This window comes from Lycium barbarum, chromosome 6 (genome assembly GCF_019175385.1).
Source record: "Lycium barbarum isolate Lr01 chromosome 6, ASM1917538v2, whole genome shotgun sequence".
NCBI lineage: Eukaryota > Viridiplantae > Streptophyta > Magnoliopsida > Solanales > Solanaceae > Lycium > Lycium barbarum.
In genome coordinates this window covers 131247156-131268671 of record NC_083342.1, presented here as the reverse complement: position 1 = coordinate 131268671, position 21516 = coordinate 131247156, and the positions used below count along the sequence as shown (strand labels likewise).

General features: G+C 37.3%; 2 protein-coding genes across 6 annotated transcripts; one reads left to right on the top strand and one right to left on the bottom strand.

Moving 5' to 3' along the window:
* Positions 1-20: 20 nt before the first annotated feature.
* On the bottom strand, positions 21-5437 carry LOC132599024 (filament-like plant protein 7). 4 transcript variants are annotated; one of them, XM_060312224.1, is made up of 7 exons: positions 5277-5437; positions 4881-4981; positions 3691-3798; positions 3234-3378; positions 1421-3119; positions 1278-1335; positions 21-673 (listed from the first exon to the last, which is right to left on the bottom strand). In XM_060312224.1, exons 3-7 carry the CDS (start codon positions 3790-3792, stop codon positions 236-238), a joined length of 2442 nt encoding a protein of 813 aa, XP_060168207.1. In that variant the 5' UTR covers positions 3793-3798; positions 4881-4981; positions 5277-5437; the 3' UTR covers positions 21-235. The 4 variants fall into 4 exon arrangements, with proteins under 4 accessions (XP_060168207.1, XP_060168206.1, XP_060168209.1 ...); XM_060312223.1 differs by lacking the exon at positions 5277-5437 and adding an exon at positions 5094-5250; XM_060312226.1 differs by lacking the exon at positions 5277-5437 and adding an exon at positions 5094-5250 and having other exon boundaries at positions 21-649.
* A 5089-nt stretch (positions 5438-10526) lies between these two features.
* Positions 10527-20628, top strand: LOC132599023 (probable E3 ubiquitin ligase SUD1). Of its 2 annotated transcripts, none has more exons than XM_060312222.1 (9): positions 10527-11043; positions 14911-15603; positions 15814-16581; positions 16668-16879; positions 17001-17351; positions 18543-18700; positions 18787-18950; positions 19033-19179; positions 19823-20628. In XM_060312222.1, exons 1-9 carry the CDS (start codon positions 10717-10719, stop codon positions 20315-20317), a joined length of 3315 nt encoding a protein of 1104 aa, XP_060168205.1. In that variant the 5' UTR covers positions 10527-10716; the 3' UTR covers positions 20318-20628. The 2 variants fall into 2 exon arrangements, with proteins under 2 accessions (XP_060168205.1, XP_060168204.1); XM_060312221.1 differs by having other exon boundaries at positions 10537-11043; positions 18540-18700.
* Positions 20629-21516: the final 888 nt, after the last annotated feature.

Sequence of the window (21516 nt, the reverse complement as noted above, 5' to 3'; positions counted from 1 at the left end):
TGAAAAGAAGCACCAAGATGGATCTGAAGCAAGTATAATAAGAGGCAAACAGAGGCTCTTTGACATGACAAGTACATAAAGAACACACTCAAATAGATCCATGAAGGTAAGTTATTGAAGTCAATATCCAGGCTGCAGATGCATGCATTACAAAAGATAAATATGTCTATGTGCATTATGTGTTATCAAACCAAAAACTGCACGCTGAGAGGTAAAGCCCGATTGTCTTGCAGCATTAGTAAGCTTCAATGCCTAATGGAAAGGCTCTGTTCTTGCTTCTTCCATACTTCTTCCTTAGCAATAGTTTCCTTAGAAAATTCACCCCTCGCTTCTTGGTTGGCAAAATAACCATAGTTCCCATATTGGGAGTTTTAGCTTCAGGCTGCGGGCTTTGCGTCACAAGGACTATATCATTGGTTCTTAGAGGTTCTTCTGAGTTGGGAGAGTCGAGGTTCTCCTTTTCCACATCATCCTCAGTAAGCATCCGATCGAGTAAAGACATGTGCTTCCTCATTTTCTTACTGGTGGAATTAGTTTCACCAACTGTATTTTCCTTTGGCAAAGCTAAGGCCTTAATTTGCTTTCCTAGGTTCATTATAGTCTCTTGACACTCTGCCAACTTTGCAGAGGCAGCTGTTATCTCCCAGCCCTGCCAACTTGAACAATCATTTCTCTGCATGACACAGTAGATAAAGTACAATAGACAGTGATACAAATAGGTGGTCCATTACAAATAATTATAAACTATTCACGAATGTGGCCTTTGGAAGTATCACCGATAAGTTATGGAAAAAAGTTTATGTAGCCAATTTTGTTAACATAGATGAAACAATATCAGTTACTGAGTTCAACAAATTATCAATTTGATGATACTCTTTTTTAACTAGTGTTTGGCCATTACAGTAAGCTTTACTTGATCTTGCCATACATACTCGATACTCATTGCAGTGCTGCTAGTTACAACATGCAACAAATGACTTAAAAAATATTTTAAGTGGATACCTGAGAATTGAGATCATAAAAATGCCAGTACTCGGTCAATAGATGCTTCAGCCATCAATTTTATAGGAATTTTGGAAATAGATAAGGCAGCTAAGGAACCTAGAGTTTCCTAAGGCTCCACAGATAGATAGATGAAAGAAGAGCAGGAGAGGAAAACAGTGTTATCCTCTGCCTTTTTGGTTTTGGTAGTGTGTGTGGGCAGGGGGTGTTAACGAGAAAATCCTAAACTAGACAAGAATAACAAAAAATCTCAAATCGGCAGAAGAAGAACTTACAGTTTGCTGGAGCCCTTTTTCTTGATCCACGCCATCTACAGAAGTTTTGGCAGTAATACTGTCAATCAGATATTAGACAAGTTAGACCCTTCGTTATCTGAAAACTACAAATTAAGAGAACAAAGTAACAAAGTGAAGGATACCTTTCAAGTTGGAGTTGAAGCTCAAAACAAGTTCCTTCCAGATCTTCACAACAGTGACTTCTATCTTCCAATTCTACTTCAAGAGAGGATAGCTTAGAAAGTGTTTCATTTAGTTTAACTCTTGTCACAGTAAGCTGAGTGTCAAGATCTTCATTGATTGATTTCTGATTATCAAGAACATCCTCCATCATTCTTTTAGATTCTTTAGCTGTTTCCAGTTCAGCTTGTAGGTTTCCTACACTTTGTTGTGATTGCTGAAGTTCACTTGCCAAGTTTTCGCACTTGTTCGTCACTACCTGCAGCTTGACTTGTACAGATTTCATACTGTCTATCTCAGCTTTCAGTCTTTCATTTTCTGCTTGCATCGGTTCCGGTTCAATCGTTATACTTTGCATCTTTGGAGATGTTACAGGAGATTTCCAAGTAATGTAACCACTTATGGGAAGTGGTTCAGATGGACCAGTACATGGAGGGTTGGACAAAGCTACTCTTATGTCCTCTATTAGTTCATCGACACCTTTTTTCGAGACACGGCTTTGCTCCATGATTATTTTCAAGATTTCATGGAGCCAATTGGAGGACGAATCACCTGGACCCACCGGAACTAGTTCCTTACCAGTCGAGTCCGTCTGGTTTCCATGTGTCTCTAATCTCGAGGAGTCTGATAAAGTGAGACTTGCATCTGAGGGAGGATAAGAACTCCCAATTGTAGAATCAACAGCAACTATTGCAAGTTTCTCCATTTCAACAAAATCATCGAGCAGACACATCTCTGAAACCCCCGTCATTTTTGAACAAACACTTTCGTCTCTCTTGTACGTGTCGTAACTTGATATTGAGGAAGTTTCATATGATAGTGGACTAGCCAGGGACAGATCTTTGGAACCCTTAACAGAAGAAACTAATTCTTTCAAAGCTTTGTTCTCTCCTTCCAGATTGCACATACGTTCGACCAAAAAATTTATCTCCTTACGGAGATTGTCGGGATGTCCTTCTGAGGCTGTGTCTTTAAGAACTAAAGTTCCAGTCGGAGGATCCGACTTCCTCCTCCTTATAACAGCCTGGTTTTTTCCTTGCATTTCAATTTCATTCTTAACATTTGTCAATGCAACTTGACCAGGCAGCCGCTTGCGAGTTAAAAGACGTAATCTCTGACAATCTGCTTCCAATTTTCTAATTTTCTTCACATTCTCAAGTTGCTGCTTACGCGAGGCATCCAAAGAGCGGCGGCTAAATTCCACCTCATCATTTCGAATATGGAACTCCCTCTCGAGCATCTGAAATTCATACCTCAAAAAAGAATTTTCTTTCTCTACAGAATCCAACCTCGACATTAGTGCATTAAACTCTGCTTCTGCCTGTGCACCGCTCTTTGTTAGCTCTTCAATTATCTGCCCTTTCATGAGAAGGACCTTATTCAGATGACAATTTTCAAGAGTCAAATTTGCAATCCTTTTACTTGTTTCTGCTAATTTTTCCTCCAACTTTTTGTGCGCCTTCTCAAATTCTTTTGACGTCCTCATTGCAGCATCACGTACTTTCTGCTCCTGTTCTTCTCTGAGAGAAGCTAATTGCTGCATGTAATCCTTCAGGGCAGTGTTCAAGTGCATTATCCTTTCATTAGCTTCTTCTCTCTGGTGTACCGCTTCATCAAGTTCTTTTTCGAGGCAAAGTATTTCGGCTTCTGCTTTCTTCTGACCTGAAATAGCATATCATGTGTCAGAAGGATACTAGTTGATTTAGAACTAAGCTTTAAGGAAACTAAGAAGTGTGCATGAGCAATACTGGAAAAACGAAGAAACAAAGTTGTTACCTGCAATAGCTTCTTGTTCCATTTCTGTGGACTTCATCAATTGTTCATCTTTAGAATTAGACTCACGGAGGGCGGAAGCTAACTTCTCATCTAAGATTTTCAACGATTGTTCCAGATATTCAGTTTCATTTGGAATTGTCTGTACCTGAACACAATTTTTTTAGCAAAACAGTTCAATAGAATGTTACTGAGGTGTCTGCCTTTTCCAGCATAAAAGGAACTTAAATCAAACCTTACTAATTTTGCATATAAAACAAGGGCATAAGGATTTCCGGGTTAAAAAAGCTGCACAAGAGCTACTAAATTGGAGCTTTAAGATGTAACCTGAGCTAAAGTCTGTGACATTAAAGTTAAATATGCTGCATTTTATTTTTCTTTTTTACTGTCATTAGCTAGAGACTTGAAGATGCTTCTTAGCATTGCTATTTTTGATAGTTAAGAGACAATCTTTAAATACCTCAACACCATTTCCTTGAGCAGGATGATCAGATTTGCTGATTGAAACAATTGTCTTCGCTGACGATCGTTTCCTCGGCCATAACCATGACTTCTGGTCCATGATTTACTGCCACCATGAAATTCAATAATGAATTTTCAAGAATTGCCAGAGAGAAACTTAGAAAGAGTCAAATACAGGCTAAACCCGGCTTATCAGTAGAAGAGAAATTCTCTTCACCACTGACGTCAAACAAAATTTTGCAACTCAGAACCAACCTCTTTAAATAAACTGATAAAATGCTTCTCTACCTCTAAAGATACTTAAAAAGCACAAAAAAAATTGAACATTGCTTCGCTGTTATCAACAGAGGTAGATGCAACCTATATTTAATGGATTCAACTATTTTTTATTTTTTTATTTTATGACAAGGGAACTGCAGCCGCTACCCTTTGGGTACGTACAGGGTAAACCGGCTCCGGTGTAATAGCCCGCAAATCACGCAGGAGAGATAACCTGCACTAGGCAAGCCATGTGCGATGAACTCGACCCAGAAGGCAAATCCCCTACTGTCGTGAGACCTCCATTATGGAAGCTCCATGCTCAACCAATTGAGCCACCCTTGCGGGTGGATTCAACTAATTATCAACACGAAAACATAGATATATACGTGAAAAACCACTACAATTTCAACAAATATTAAGTTCTGAGCCCATCAAGATTTATAGCCTTCTTCGTTTATTTACTGAATTGTGCTAATCCTACTTGGAGTACACCAACATTTCCCAAAATAAATTCACAAGGAACAAGATCTTTTCATTTTCAACCCTCTCCCCCCCCCCCCCCCCCCCCCATCCCGCACAAAAAAAAAAAAAAAAAAACCCACCTTTTTTTGGGGTGGCGGTGCAGAGTAGACAGGGAAATGAAGAACCAGGGTAGAATTTGCAAAATTTTCAACATAACTTCCTAAATTCATAATCTTCTTTTAGCTGAAGTGAAGAAAACAGAGAATAAAAGACGCTCGTACTGTAAAATTCTATAATTTCAGCATGTTGATCATAAATTCGGACACAATGAGAAAGACCAAAAGTTTTATAGCTTTAAAAGCAAAAATGAAAATGACTAATTATCATGAATAACAGAACTCATCAACTACATGAAAACATAACCATAATTAAATTTTCAAACTGAGATTAAACTGCAGTACTCACCAAGAAGCTCAATTTAGCATGCAACAGCAGCCACTGATCATGTAACAGATAAACTCTCTTTCAATTCTTTAAAGTAACGTCACTACAAGCTTGAAGAAAAGCTACCAAAAACAAAAAATTAGGACCATTCAAGACAGAAACTGAAACTAATTAAAAAAGTGAAGAAATAGCTGAGAAAAATGCATCAAAATTGCCACCGACAAGTTTACACACCTGGGAAGTGAAATAAAACAAATAGTACAGAGGTAAAAATCCAAAGTCAAAAAAGATTAAAAGTAGCTAGCCAGTAGCAGAGATTATTAAGAGAGTGAGATAAAGTTTTTGGAGGGTCCATGTATGGAAGATTTTGACAATTAACAGTTGTTGCTCTAAAATAATGTCTGATGAAAACGTTACACTTTCACGCCATGCAAGGTAGAGTTTCACCATCTGTGACCGACACGCTCCATTCAATATTAACCACGTGTAACCTTGTGGGCTCGTTTACGTTTTGTGCATTAACAGTACAAAAGAATTTTACGCTAGCAAATTAAGTTGAAACAGGAAATTATTTATTTCAAAATCTATTATATATAAGTAACGTGAGGAATAGACTAATACCATATTATAACACGATAAAATGCACTGATTGCATAAAATTTGTGTGCCATCTTTTTTTGGTACTATAGAAAGCATTACACAAAATCCTTAAATTCTTTCATAATTTAAATGACTTAACTTATTCGGAACAAGAATTTTTTGATTCTTGAGCACAATTACCAGATCAACAAATAGTCTTTATGTTTTTTCCCTTTTTTAGTAAAAAAGTTTGCATATTGATTTGTCTTCCTCCAAATATGTGTACTGATGATCTTATTGACTTCTAGCAAATATTTGCATCTTCAATAATAAACTCAATGAATAATATTGTATGTCAGTCTCATTGGTAAGCTTGACAAAATTGGCCAGTGCAATTTCACTTTGTGATTCATTACAAATTTACATATTCAGGAGAGTGTGACACAAATGTGCGTGAAATGGGGTCAAGGGAATTGACTGTTGGCTTGTTGCATAATGATTTTGTCCCTTTATTCTTTATTTTCCGTTGTATTCAAAGGCTAAAAGAAGCATCTTGTCTTACCTTTGTTTTGAAAATAACATTTTGTGGTCCCTTTTTCTTACGAAAGGTATCAAATTGCAGATCATGACTTCACTTTTCATTTTTTTTGAGCGATTGCCCTTCTTTTGGGTGGTCTTTATTTTTTGCCCCTGATGGTTTTTAATTTTTATCTTTTTTCTAATATTCTGAGGTTCTGGATTCGAACCCCAACTTAGTAAAAATAAGAAAAAATTGCAAGGCAGAATTTTGCCTGAAGGTGAAATTCTACCTGCAGGCCTAACTTTGACCCGAATAGGTCTAACTTTACTGCAAATCACTGCCTTGCGATTTTTTTTTTTTTACTGAGCCGAAATTCGAACCCAAACCTCATGGTATTAGGTGAAGAACAAAAATTAAATATCACCAATTTGAGGGGAATTAAAGACCACCCGGAATAAGGGCACTAATTGCCCTTCTCTTTTTTCTCGCCCGTCCCCTTTAATCTTTATTAATTACCTTTAATACCCTTTTCATCATCGTTATTCCATATGGTGAATTATAATATAGTGTTGTTTATCTGAAATGATAGCAACAAATAGGAAAAGTGCCACTTACCTTAGTGGACTATGAGAAGAGCTAATCATCAAGTAGTGCACCAACTACACTAAGTATATTTGTTTTATTGTGAGGATATATTAGTTGCTACTTTTGCTTTTATGATGCATCATTTTCGAATCAAATTCATAGATGATCACTGAAATTTCAATCGTTGAGTTACTAATGAATTTGTGATTAGTCCTATCAAAATAATAATTATTTTTTCTTATGGCCAATAATTTAAGGAAACGAGGAATGATCAAATTCACGTGTATTGCCTTAAAAACCATACCATTTTATTCCTTCTCGATTATTTAGGAAGGTAACACACCACAACGAGTACTATAGAGCACATAATGTCATCACGAGCGAAATGATAGGTTTCCTTCTTATCTAAATTTACCTTTAAATACTAAACAAATTAATTAACTTTTGAACATTTACCAATTAGTGTTGACCATCCACTGTCAGTTTGTTTCTTAGGGTGTGTTTGGTGCGAAGGGAAATGCTTTCCATAGAAAATGCTTTTGTGGAAAGTATTTTTTTAGAAATTAACTGATTAATATTTACTTATTTTCTAGTGTTTCGTAAGTAAGCAAAACATATTCTCCAAAAAGACATTTTTATGTAATCTACGAAACACTATGGGATTAGGGAGGGGAGTAGGGGTCGATGGCCGGGGGAGTGAGGTGGGGTGGTCAAGGGGTGGCTAAGGTTCAAAGTGGGGCGTGCGGTTGGGTATTGCAGGGAGATAATGAGCTTGAAATGCCACTTGTGGAACTTGTAATTTCCCTACTCCCACCTAGACAATTATTTTTCTTGATTTTGAAGAAATTTATTTTCCTAGAGAAAGTGTTTTCTAAATTATTTTAACCGACTAATTATAGGAAAATTAAAAATATTTTCTCCATACCAAACCCACCTTAATCTTGGTGCTACTTTCACTTTCCCAAGGTTTTGCAATAAAGAATTGCCAAAAGTTGAGTACGCCTTGTAGTGAAAATTCTACAACTTGCAGAGCACGAGCAAAGCAAGAAGAGTAGAAGCAATTTGGAGTTTTAAGAGTGTATGAAAGAGAGATCCAAAACTATTGATGGCATGCACGGTCGAATATAATGTTCAATACTGAATCCTCCTGTGCTAAGTTGATTGTTATCCAAAGCTATCATGTCGTTTCTAAATATCTAGTAATAGTTTAATTTAGTGAATATAGCGGTAATTAGCTTACTGCCACTAAATAAATGCTGCTAAAATTATTATTTTTGTTGTAATGAAGTTTAAAAATGTCGCAATCCAATACAAAATTGATAACCTTCTCTTCTACTAATAGACAAAATAAGCCATATGCTTGGTGCACACAAACGTCAACGGATGAAAACAAAATTAGGTGTAGAATGCTTATATTATTTTCTTACTTATCAGCATATTTCACCTTAATTATATACATCGTACAAGCAAGTCAATGAAGTCACTATCATCAACACATCACCATATTTGTATTGTTGTTAATATTGACTCCGTGACATAGGTTAAATCAAATGAAATCAAATATAGATGTTCAGTAATAAACTACCAGCGTGATCAATACGCGTGCTGATCAACTATAAAGATAATTATACAATTTCCAATGTGTATTTTATAGGTTCATCTGAATCAAGTTATTTTGGCTCAAACGCTATATAAATATGAATAATAAATTGCCAACCAGTAAACCAAATCTAGTATGGATCCTCTGGCTATCCTATCTTCTTTATCTTCACGATAATGGGAAATGACGTCTTTGATTAGCCTCATTAACCAGATGTCCAAGCAGATTTCGCAATCTCAGTTTGGTAGAGGAGAATTTGTAGTTTTGTGCTACAATGAAAATAGACCATCAGTTGTAATGTAGGGTCCAATTACGGGCAATTTGCACGATTGTCCTTATTTGGTGGTGGTCTTTAATTTTTGCTCTTCGCTAAAATTTTTTGGTTTCGGGTTCGAACCCCCGCTCAGTCAAAAATTAAAAAAAATTCGCAAGGTAGAGTTTCATAGTAAAATTAGGCCTTCAGGCAGAGTTTGAAACTCTTCCTTAAGGTAGAGTTTGACTTCAAAGGGAGAGTTTTGCATTAAGGCAATTGTTTTTTTTTTTTTACCCAGTTGAAATTTTGCAAAATTCTGCCTTGCAATTTTATTTTGTTTTACTGAGTCAGGATTCAAACCCCAAGCCTCATGATATTAAGCGAAGGACAAAAATTAATGATCACCAATTTGAGGGCCAATCCGCACAAAAACACTCCAATTACTGTGGTGTGAAAGTCTTTTTTAGGCGTGAATTGTCCTTCATTTTGGGTGATCTTTAATTTTTAGCCTTCAAATTGGTGGTCTTTAAGTTTTGGCCCTCAAATTAGTAGACTTTAACTTTTGTCCTGTACCTTTGCAAAATTCTGTCTTGAGGCAGAATTTCGCAAATCTATCCATCCAAATTAAGACAAAATTTGCAAAGGTGGAGGGTAAAAATTAAAAACCACCAATTTGAGGGACGAAAATTAAAGACCACTCCCAGCGAAGGCCAATCCTGCAAATTGCCCTGTGAAAGTTAGACAGAGACAGAGTAATGGCCCGCTAAGATTGAAGGCTGCAGCACAGAAGTTTGGCCCAAATAAAAATAAAAAGGGATTTGATTTGCAAGAAATACGTATTATAGGCAAAGGGGATGAGTTCCTGTGCAACAGATCTTTCAATGTGGGTACGCCACTGACGTATGACATATTATTTAAGCCACTAATCAGAACTAAAGTACATTACTCTTTGTCAGCTACTCGCGATTAGGTGAAAACTAATAGCACGCTTTTGTGTTATATATGTATGTATATATTAAAAATTCACTTAGTAAATACAAACCATAAATTTCTAAACTCAACATATCTGAATCTAGTATAGGCCCTCTTGCTATGTAATCTTCTTCAATAACTGGAAATGACATCTTGATTAGCCTCATTTACCAAATATCCAAGTAGATTTTGCTTTCTCAGTTTGGTAGAATTTGTACTACAGTGAAAATAGACCATAGGTTAGTGATGAATTTTGGGCCCAATAACTGTTGTGCAAGCTAGACAGAGACAAAGTTATGGCCCGCTTAGATTGCGGGATACTGCCCAAATTTTTTGGCCCAGTGAAAGTCAAAAGAAGGATCTGATCTAGATTTTTGGCCCAATTCGAGTCGTGTGTCACTTTTTCTTAACACACTTCTCGTTTACTACGTATAACAGATATTTTGTCTCATTAATGAAAACGGAAATACATTAATTTTTGTTAGCCACTGGTAATTAAATATCTCATTCATTTGTATGGTTACAAAATTTGCTATTAAGATAAAATGAGATGCTAAAATTTATTATTTTTTAATTTAAAATTATATTTTTTTTTAATGATTGAAAAAAAAAAATCACATAAACTAAAACGATTTTGTTATCATTTTGCTTTATTATTAAGTGAATACTTCATATTTTATCTAGTAACTAGGAATTCACGTTCAAAATTAACCAAAAATAATATAAACATTCACCAGTTAAGTCATGGAATTTGAAGTTGAAACTTGAAAATTTAAGTTTTTAAAGTTGTGTTTGTACATGCATTTTACTTTGAAAAAGTTAAAAATTTTATAAGTGAAAGTCTCAAAAACTAAATCAATTTTTTAACTTAAAACCTTTTTGAAGGTAGACTTTTAAAATCTATGAATAAACACACTTTTGAAGATAAATTTTTAAAATTTGATCCAAAATTTACTGCCAAGGGCCAGCCAAATATGCATTCTACGGGGTCCTACCGTCCCAGTGTTCATCGTTCCAAGGCAATACTGATCAATCACTTTGTGCCGCGTTATATCCGAAACTCCTCGCCGACTAAAATGTGCTAGTAAATGCCGAGTCCTCGTTTGCATCAACCAAAAATCTAGAGGCAAAATATCCAAACACGTACTATCTTGAATTTTTTTTTTTTTAAAAAAAGAAGACGCGTATATATAAATTCTGAAGGACAAAATAGTAATAATAAAAATAACCGACAGTCCTTGGTCCTCGATCCTTGATCCCGTTGGAACCAAGCACCACAGGTAAATCCATCAGCAAAAACCCTAGGCGGAGAGATCGAAATCAGTCAATCAATCCCTGACGATCGTTGATGGAGATCGCAACGGCGGCGTCCAACGATGGTGGCGGTGGCGGCGAGGGTATTGCACGCTCCGCCGATGCGACGATGAATTCGTCTTCATCGCCGCCGTCTGCATCTTCTTCTTCTTCCAATTCGGGTAAGGATTTGAATAATGTTTTGTCGGCCAGCAGGTATGATGATGATGAAGAAGAAGAGGATGTTTGTCGGATCTGTAGGAACCCTGGTGAACCCGATAATCCCTTACGGTATCCATGTGCTTGTAGTGGTAGCATCAAGTTTGTTCATCAAGATTGCCTGCTTCAATGGCTTAATCACAGTAACGCTCGCCAATGCGAGGTGACTTCTTTATCCGAAATCTGTTCTGTATTTTCTTGTTTTAGGTTAAATTTAAGTTTCTTGTTATGCAATTCGTATAATCTTGGGTCTTTCATTTTGGCCCTTTGGAACAACAACATAGCCAGTGTAATCCCACAAGTGGGGTCTGGGGAGGGTACAGGTAGAGAAGCTGTTTTCGATCGACCCTCGGCTCAAAGAAAAGCAACAGATAATAACAGAAATTAAAGGACAAGATAATTGATAATTGATATACAAGAAACAACGGATAATAATAGAATGCAAAGGACAAGAAATCAGAAGAGTAATACTACGGCTACAAGTATGGATTATGGAAGGATAGGCGTGACAAAGCTCAACTACCTACTAGCCTTCTACCCTAATCCGCGACCTTCATAACCTCCTATCTACTGATTATTTTGCTTCTTTGGAAGAGGGGATAATAGGTTTTCTTCTTATCAAAATTCGCCTTTAAATACCAACCAAATTAACTTTTCAATTCTTCCATAAATAAGACATGTACCAATTAGTGTTATCTATCCACTATCAATTGTTTCTTAATCTTGGTGTTGCTTTCACTTTGTCCCAAGCTTTTGCAAACAAATAATTGATAAAAGCTGAGTTAAGACATGTACCAATTAGGTTTAAGCTTTAGTGCGGCTAATACAACAATACAACGCATCAATCTCAAGCTAATTGTCGGCTATATGAATCTTCTCTATCCGTTTAGCTCTGTTTCTACCCATTTTGTTTCACTTGGTAATGTCTCTTTAAGATGAAGGATGGGTTTGAGAGTTCTCTAAAACTAGAGCTAAAGGATGAGGCGAATTCGAGTGAGACAAACTAATTTAACTCGTGGGTGGTGACCTTGATTTTGAAAAGGGTGTGGATACTATGAGCCCGTTTGGATTGGCTTATAAGTTGCTTATAAGCTGTTTTCAGTTTTTTTGAGTGTTTGGCTGGCCAGCTTAAAGTCATTTTGTGCTTTAAATAAGCTCAAAAAAAATAATTGAGCCCATTTGACTTAGCTTATCTAAAGCAGCTTATAAGCTGAAAACAGCTTATAAGCCAAAAAAAATAAGTTAGACTACCCTAACTTATTTTTTTTAGCTTATAAGCTGCAAACAGCTTATAGGCATAAGCCCATCCAAACAGGCTCTATAATCTTTTTCTTTTTGTAGTTAATTCTAGATAACATTAGTCGCATGGAGCATATCAAAAGATTCTTAACCATCTAACATGTTTTTTCAATGATGATCGAAACTGTTGTTTGCTGTTCTCTACCTCCCTGGAAGTAGAGATCATCATATCAATTTTGGAATCTTCTTGGTGCAGCCTTGCGAGCTCAGTTTTAATAGGTTAATAAGTAGTAATTTGATGGTTTGCTTACAACAACAAATAGATTTTTCACTTGACACAATTTCTTTTCAACATCTTTTTGGTCTTTTTGCAATCTTCTTTTCTTACTTATAGATTTATATCTCTTCTTTTTCAAGGTATGAACAGGATTGCCACATCATTGACACACTTCATATAGTTTAGTTGCTTCTCTTGTCCGGTTTAGCTTAAAGAACATTTTCTTGCCATCTATAAGGTTGCAGGCTCATACTTTGAGTGCATTCTACTTTTCATATATTATACTTTTAGGAGATCATCTGGAATGATGCTAAGATGAAACCCGGGTGGAGATGGGGAGAACCATAATGAGAGTTACATTTGTGCGTGAATGCGACTGGTATATCATATATGCAATGGTTGCAATACTGTTCTTTTTTTTTTTTTTTTAAAATAGATAATGTAAGTAATGTGTATAATATTGACTGTCAAACAGGTTGTTATCAAATATAGTCTCCAAAATAGATGACTAAAAATCTCCTAATTAGTTTGTACTTACCTAATAGCATTGAGTTTTTATGAGTTGTTTGATAAAACTTTTTAAGAGTGATATAGCATTGATTTAAGGGCACCACGAGTGATGGAGATTTTTTTTGGGTGGGTGTCAAGAAAGAATATGATAGTGTGTCAAGAAAAGTCTTTTGATGGATGGTGGGGAAGAGATGAAGTCATTTTAACCATATAAATACCATAAAGGATATGCACAAGGAGCCATCGTAAGTGAGAGAACATTATTAGGAGGTACAAACTAGTTTTTTTTTGTAACAGCGAGTTTACATCAAGTTGTCCATTGAGCATTTGAGCCTATACTAGACGAGATAGTTTACATTATCCTAGTAACGGTTGAGCCAAAGATAGTTTACATTTTACAAGACGAGATCCTATGGTGTATACTATTTACAGACGACAATGTGTCTAGGGATGAAACTAGCGAGGGTGTTAATAAAAACCAAGAAGTATGGAGAAGTACGTTATTTTTTATTTTTTTTTAGAACTTTATATGGAGACTATGCGAGAGAATAAGGGTTTTAAGGTAAGTAGAAGTAAGATAGAATACATAAATTGCAAATTTAGCCGGCATGAGAAGAGTGAAATTGGTTGAGATAAGATGGAATTGGGTGCCTAGATGTTGACAATCTAGATATTTAAGATTTATGTTCCAGGAGAATGGTATGTTAGATGAAATATTTGCAATAGAATTGCAGCAGGATATTGAATTGTAGGAGTATCACGGGAATGTCATAATTTGGAGTATACTTACTATAAAATGGTGATAAGACCAACAATGTTATATGGGAGTGAATTTTGGGGTTTTAAGGTCTGAAGTGTTGTAAATGCGGAAGTTAAGACGGAAGTACGTCATACAAGATTAAACCAGATCAGAAATGATCACATTTGACTGTGTAAGTAACACACAAAAGATGAATAAGGGAATGTTTCTTGAAATGATTTAGTCATGTCTTATATAGACTCCCATATCCTTTGGCTTGTACGGTTCATAGTTGTGAACTGGCGGTGATTTAAGGCTTTAAAAGGGGACAAGCTAGACGTAAAATCATAGGGAATGAAGTAATATCACAAGACTACAACCGCAAGGGTGGCTCAGTTGGTTGAGCATGGGGCTTCCATAATGGAGGTCACAGGTTCGAAACCCTCTGTCTACGACAACAAGAGATTTGCCTTCTGGGTCGAGCTCGTAGCACATGGCTTGCCTAGTGTGGGTTACCTCTCTTGTGTGGTTTGCGGGCTATTACACAGGAGCGGGGTTTACCAAGTGCGCACCCAAAGGGTAGCGGCTGCGGGTTCCCTTGTCATCAAAAAAGAATATCACAAGGCTACAATCTGTGAAAATATATGTAGGTTATGCAAAGAGTACAGCACAATAGGTTTGTATTGGTGATATCAACTAATTGGGGTGAGGCTTAGTCTTGATGGTATGTCTAGATTAGATCCAACATCGGTAGGAGGTTTTTTAATTTTACTAGAAATTTGTATAGAAAAGATAAAGAATTTCTAGGATTAGCTGACACCAAATTATTGGATATTGAATGAAACGGGTCTATATGGACCGAAATGGATAATGATGATTCTTATAGCGGCCTTATTTTGGGATTGAGCCATAGTGATGCATTGTGGTTTGTACTCATCAATAAAAGTTGTGATTTGAATTTTATAATTGTACTTATTAAATGAAAATGAGCAATATGTAATTGTGTGACTTTTGTAAGTGTGTATGATTAGAGAATCACTTAAGACATAACATTGACCATAATGCTTCTCTTTTTATGAAGATTGACCATAAATGATTTCCCTACTTGTGGGAGTATACTGGGTATGTTGTTGTTGTTGTTGTTGTTATTGTGGTCGGATACTGCACCACAGAGCAAGCTATTGAAAGAGTGCTTGTTGTTTTCTATCGCATCTAGGGTCATCCCTCTATTGGTGGGCTCACTATTTTCTTTTATGTAAACGTAGGTATGCAAACATGCATTCTCATTTTCACCAGTTTATGCTGAGAACGCTCCGTCTAGGCTCCCTTTTCAAGAGTTTGTGGTTGGGATGGCAATGAAAGCCTGCCATGTCCTGCAATTTTTCCTACGTCTTAGCTTTGTGCTTTCTGTATGGCTGCTCATAATACCGTTCATTACATTCTGGATATGGCGGTTGGCTTTTGTTAGAAGTTTTGGAGAAGCTCATAGACTATTCTTGGGTCACTTATCCACAACCATTATTCTTACCGACTGTCTGCATGGGTTTCTACTCTCTGCTAGCATTGTTTTCATCTTTCTTGGGGCAACTTCATTGAGGGATTACTTCAGACATTTGCGCGAACTTGGGGGGCAGGAAGCTGACAGGGAAGATGATGGGGATAGAAATGCTGCCCGTGCTCCAAGAAGACCTGTTGCTCCAGCAAACAGAAATTTTGCTGCTGATGGAAATGGGGAAGATGCAAATGGTGCGCAGGGAATTGCTGGAGCTGGTCAGATAATCCGGAGAAATGCAGAAAATGTTGCCGCTCGTTGGGAGATGCAGGCAGCACGGCTTGAGGCTCATGTCGAACAGATGTTTGATGGTTTGGATGATGCTGATGGTGCCGAGGATGTACCTTTTGATGAGCTTGTTGGCATGCAGGGTCCTGTGTTTCATCTGGTTGAAAATGCATTTACTGTACGTTCTTGTTCTCACCTGCCACCTTTCTCATGCTTGACCTTTCTTTTTTACTGTGAAAAACTGCAGTCATTTAATATATTCTCGTGCTCTCTAAGCTCTTGTTCTGCAGAAGACCACATTTTTCCTGTTGTGTGCTTCAATTTCTCTGCTTCTGTTGTCTGCTAGCTGAACATGAGACTGATATGTGGTGATTTGCCTTATGTGCAGGTTCTTGCCAGTAATATGATATTCCTTGGAGTTGTGATCTTTGTTCCCTTTACATTAGGACGAATTATACTTTATTATTTGTCCTGGCTTTTATCCTCTGCAAGCAATCCAGTATTATCAACTGTTATGCCACTTACTGAAACAGCACTTTCCCTGGCCAATATTACTTTGAAGAGTGCATGGACTGCTGTTGCAAATCTAACTCCTGCTAATGAAGACAGCAGTTTGCTTGGTCAAGTCACAGAAATGTTAAAAGCAAATGCCACTGGATTGAGTGAGGCAGCAAACAATCCCAGCACAGCAGTGTCGACTGATCTTTTGAAAGGGTCATCTGTTGGAACATCCCGACTTTCAGATGTGACAACTCTTGCCGTTGGCTACATATTTATATTTTCTCTGGTCTTTTTTTACCTTGGGATAGTTGCTTTAATCCGGTACACCAGGGGAGAGCCTTTGACGTTGGGAAGATTCTATGGTATTGCTTCCATTGCAGAAACTATCCCCTCCCTCTTTAGACAGTTTGTAGCAGCTATGAGGCATCTGATGACTATGATTAAGGTTGCTTTCCTCCTTGTCATTGAACTTGGGGTTTTCCCTTTGATGTGCGGATGGTGGTTGGATGTTTGCACCATTAGAATGTTTGGGAAGTCCATCACACAGAGAGTGGAATTCTTCTCAGTATCTCCATTGGCAAGCTCATTAGTTCACTGGGTTGTAGGGATTGTTTACATGCTACAAATAAGTATCTTTGTTAGCCTTCTTCGAGGGGTAAAATTTCCATTAGACTTCCTCCATTTCCAATCTTTATTATTGCTAACTTTTCCTTTTACTAATTTACCACATTCTTTTTATAGGTCCTGCGTACTGGGGTGCTTTACTTTCTTCGAGATCCGGCCGATCCCAACTACAACCCATTCCGTGATTTGATAGATGATCCTGTACATAAGCATGCTCGTCGGGTTCTTTTATCAGTTGCAGTCTATGGAAGCTTGATAGTGATGCTCGTGTATCTGCCTGTCAAACTTGCCATGCGAATTGCTCCATCCATTTTCCCGCTCGATATCTCGTAAGATTGTTTCCTACTCGATCCCTATTGATTTTGGTTTCAATATGTACGTGGTATGTGAATTCGAGCTCTGAGCTTTCATCCCTTTCGTTAACTTACAGAATTATTGTTCTCTTTGCAGTGTATCTGATCCATTTACTGAAATACCTGCCGACATGCTTCTCTTCCAAATCTGTATACCCTTTGCAATTGAGCATTTTAAGTTGCGTACAACAATCAAGTCTCTGCTTCGCTATTGGTTTACCGCAGTGGGCTGGGCTCTTGGTCTAACTGATTTCTTACTGCCCCGACCCGAGGATAATGGTGGACAAGAGAATGGCGATGGTGACCAAGGAAGGCAGGACAGGTTTCAAGTCCCACATGGCGTACCAGATCGGGCCTTGATATTTGCTCCCGATAACAGAGCTAGGCGTGTAAGAGCTGGTGCCAACTTAGTAGAAGACTATGACACTGAAGAACAGGCGGAGCCTGAGTAAGTTGAACTATGCTCCATGTTTATTAGTCCTGTTTTATTGCACAATGAACATATTACTCATTTCTTATGTTGGCAAATTGCGTCACTCGCTAATATGTTGAAAACCAATTAGTATAGGTCTGCTTCAGGAGAAGATGAAGATCAGCCTCTTTTTCTTTTTTTTTTTTTTAATTTGTGAGGAAACTCTTTCTTCTGTCTCATTTTATATAATAGTGTTTGGTTGGACCAAAAGTCCAATAATAGTTGTAGAGACAAATGTTGATTGTTGAAGGATGGTTGTTAGGTTGATTGATAAAACATCTTATCAAAGTTTAATACGGGAATAGCTAAGTGAATTTTGAATTCTTAGAAATTGAGGAAGTTGTATAGAATAAATAATTATCAGTTTCCTTGATAAATAAAATATATATTGTCAGTTAACAGTTTCAAACCCTGTTGGCTTCACAAATTAGAAGTCATATAAATTCGGATGGAAGGAGTATTAATTTAGCCTCTTTCCAAATGTGCGAATGCAAATTAAATAAAAGACCTCCTAGATAAGCTGAACGAGCAGTCTTCATAGTATACTTCTTTTTTGTTGTTTTTTGAGAAAGGTAACAATTCAGTCTTCATAGCATATTTGGCAATTGTATGTCGGACTAGGATCTGCTGTGGACTGGTATTTAGCTAACTAATCACTCATGTGTAGGCTATTCAGTCAGTTCCACAAAGGGATTATTGCGGTATCTAGACTCCATTATTAAGCATAAAGCACGCTAGTGTGATTAAGTGTCCTGTTTGTTAGCTATTTATTATATTTGACTTTTTTTGTACTTATGTCATATTCATTCTATTTGGGCAGGTCACACTCATTTTTAATCCTTCGAGTAGATAGATAGTTTTCCCTTTTGGGTTCTGATATTTGTCAGAGTTAGGGTGATCCTATATGTAAACAAAAACAAGTTTGATCTTTAGTGCCTTCCTTTTCTCTTCATTTTTTCATTTGGACCCTCATATATGACTAACTTTCCTTTGCTTGTTAATTTTGTTTTGTTGGACGAAATTGCTATTAAGCTCAATCATAGCTGATCTGGCTATTTTCTGTAGCATCAAGTGATTTAAGTCATAAATGGTGATGCTCTGTCTTACGTTGACCTCAAAAAAACTTTTAGCAAGATTCTTATGTTGTTTAGGAACTTCTTTTAGCAGGTACGCCTTTGTGCTCCGTATTGTGCTGTTGCTGGTGGTGGCGTGGATGACTCTCCTCCTTTTTAATTCTGCCCTGATAATTGTACCAATTTCACTTGGACGTGCGCTCTTCAATTCCCTACCGCTGCTTCCAATAACACATGGAATCAAGTGCAATGGTATTGCAGTCAACCTAGTCCAAGTTGGTTTCTGTTCTTCACTCGGACAATGAAAACGCTGACCTTTTGTTGCTTTTACTTCTCAGATTTGTATGCATTTGTAATTGGAAGTTATGCCATTTGGACTGCGATTGCTGGAGTGAGGTACTCAATTGATCAAATTAGGACTCGGCGGGTTGCAGTTTTGATGAACCAAATTTGGAAATGGTGTGTCATTGTTCTGAAGAGTTCTGCACTATTATCAATATGGGTAATGGCATCTTCCATTTTGATTCAGTACTTGCACGTTGATCTTTTTTCATACGGTTAATTTATTTGCTGATTCTCTTCAGATCTTTATCATCCCCGTGTTGATTGGACTGCTTTTTGAACTTCTGGTCATTGTGCCAATGCGAGTCCCCATTGACGAAAGTCCAGTCTTTCTTCTTTATCAAGATTGGGCTTTAGGACTAATCTTCCTAAAGATCTGGACCAGGCTGGTAAGTGTCTTATAGTTTATTTACATTACCTGCATTATAAGCTTTTGGTTTTTCCTGTTCATAAGACTGATGTGGGGGGTTGAACCTTTGTTCTAATTCCTCGCTGAATCTTTGGGTGTTACACGCTTTTGTCCTAGAGCATTTTCTTAGACTTTTGTGCTTATCTTGTAACCTCTTCCAAAAAAACAAAAAAAACAAAAAAAATGTGGACTGGGCTGTTAATTGATGGTTGATTTGCACCTGTTCCCCCTATAATTTCTGCATATTGTTCATTTGAAGTAAAACTTTTCACTGTGGAGCACGATTTCAGTTTTCACTTTGTTTAATTATGACGAATATTCCTTCCCTGGGACCTCCTATTCCATGCTGAAGTTCAAAACGTGAACTGGTTGAGCTTGTTGGGAGTACACCCAGATGTTTACAAGCCCAAATCCGTTTGAAAACATTCATATGCCCGGTTGAACGAAGCAATAACAAGAAAATTTCTAGTGGAACATTTTTAACAATCTATGTGGAGACTGTTCACTAATAGGGATAAGTCATTTGACGTCTGAGTATCCCTTCTATGCGTAAACGCAAATAATTACTTCACATTGGCATATCTATACACCACCAATTTCTTAACGTGACTTGTGCAAAACAGGTGATGCTAGATCATATGATGCCACTGATGGATGAGAGCTGGCGACTGAAATTTGAGAGGGTGAGGGAGAACGGCTTCTCTAGGTTGCAAGGCTTTTGGGTGCTTCGGGAGATAGTCTTTCCTATCATCATGAAGCTGCTTACAGCACTCTGTGTCCCATACGTTTTGGCCAGGGGTGTATTCCCAGTATTTGGTTACCCTTTGCTTGTGAACTCTGCCGTTTACCGATTTGCTTGGATTGGCTGTCTTGGCTTCAGTCTGTTCTGTTTCTGTGCAAAGCGTTTCCACGTATGGTTCACCAATCTTCACAATTCTATACGCGATGACCGTTATTTGGTTGGTCGTAGACTTCATAATTTTGGGGAAGAGGTAGTTCAGAGGCAAAATGAATTAGAAGTGTCCAGAGAAGGAGAGATCCCTATACTGAACGGGGATGTCCAGGAGGTTGCTGATGTAGGACTAAGACACAGGCGTGGTATTATGCAAGATGCTTAAAGTTTGTACCAGTCACGATCCTCAGCTGCTCAATAAGGTTCTGGAGGTCGGGTTGGAGGAGGCTGAACAAATTGCAAATGGATTATTATTTTGCCTTTTGGAATTAGAGAAACCAATTTGTATTAGTTCTGAGCAGTTTCTCTATTAGTAATATTTACTACTTGTGAATATGTACTGTACTGCGTGCTGACATAATTAGTGATTCAATTTTTCAGGGAATTCTAGTTTGTCTAGTTTTTTTTTTTTTTTTTGGGCACTTTCCTTTTTGTATGAGAAAGAAGGAAAAGGTCGATTGATATGCCTTTCTAATTTATCACTTGCAAGTTGCCAAAATGTATATTAGGAAACAGGTGATTGCCTTCAGGTCGAGTCTCTGTACCCCTATGTTGTCCTGATGGTTGCTTCCTAGGGATTGGAGGAGTTTTACAATAGAGAATCAAAAGAATTTGGTAAAGAAGCGTCTTTGGCACTATTTGATAGTTACGAACAAATGATCATTTTTGATATACTTCGAGGTGCCAGACCGTTGTACGCTTCCTTAGACCTTTTATATTTAATAAACGGAAAAGGCTCAAATATGCCATCCAACTATTGGAATGACTTATTTATGTCACTCGTCAATAGTTCGGTTCATTTATGCCATCGAACTATCCAAAATGACATTTATGTCACTCGTCAATAGTTCGGTTCATTTATGCCATCGAATTATCGAAAATGACATTTATGTCACTCGTCAATAGTTTAGCTCATTTATGTCATCGCCGTTACCAAAATGATTCAATTATGTCATTTTTCATTAACGTCAATTTACAATACCAGATATGATATGTGACCTCCAATTAGATGGTTGTGGGTGGGTCGGGTGTATGGGTCGGATTTTTTATTAATTTGAGATTTAAATTTAGGCTGATTTAATTAAACGACGTAGACCTTTAATTGAAGGTCACGTGTCATATGTGGTATTGTAAATATACAATGAAATTAAGAGGTTCAACACATAGTATATATACATAAGAAAAGCTCTTTTTACTTATTTACACTATAATTTTTCGGCGATGGGGTGTCGGTCGACACCCCTTGGATGCATGTGGCTCCACTACTGGTAACTGCTATGGCATAAATAAGTCAAACTATTAATGAGCGGCATAAATGAACCATTTCTAATAGTTCGATGGCATAAATGAGCCAAACTATTGATG

What these genes read in the sequence shown, in the direction of transcription:
- LOC132599024 (XM_060312224.1), bottom strand. Translation starts at nt 3,792, where the DNA reads ATGGACCAGAAGTCATGGTTATGGCCGAGGAAACGATCGTCAGCGAAG. An exon ending in CTCAAGGAAATGGTGTTGAG is followed by an intron (nt 3,379 to 3,690) that starts GTATTTAAAGAT and finishes AATTGTGTTCAG; the next exon opens with GTACAGACAATTCCAAATGA. An exon ending in AAAAAGGGCTCCAGCAAACT is followed by an intron (nt 674 to 1,277) that starts GTAAGTTCTTCT and finishes TGTGTCATGCAG; the next exon opens with AGAAATGATTGTTCAAGTTG.
- LOC132599023 (XM_060312221.1), top strand. Translation starts at nt 10,717, where the DNA reads ATGGAGATCGCAACGGCGGCGTCCAACGATGGTGGCGGTGGCGGCGAG. An exon ending in TGGTTGAAAATGCATTTACT is followed by an intron (nt 15,604 to 15,813) that starts GTACGTTCTTGT and finishes CCTTATGTGCAG; the next exon opens with GTTCTTGCCAGTAATATGAT. An exon ending in GAAGAACAGGCGGAGCCTGA is followed by an intron (nt 17,352 to 18,539) that starts GTAAGTTGAACT and finishes AACTTCTTTTAG; the next exon opens with CAGGTACGCCTTTGTGCTCC.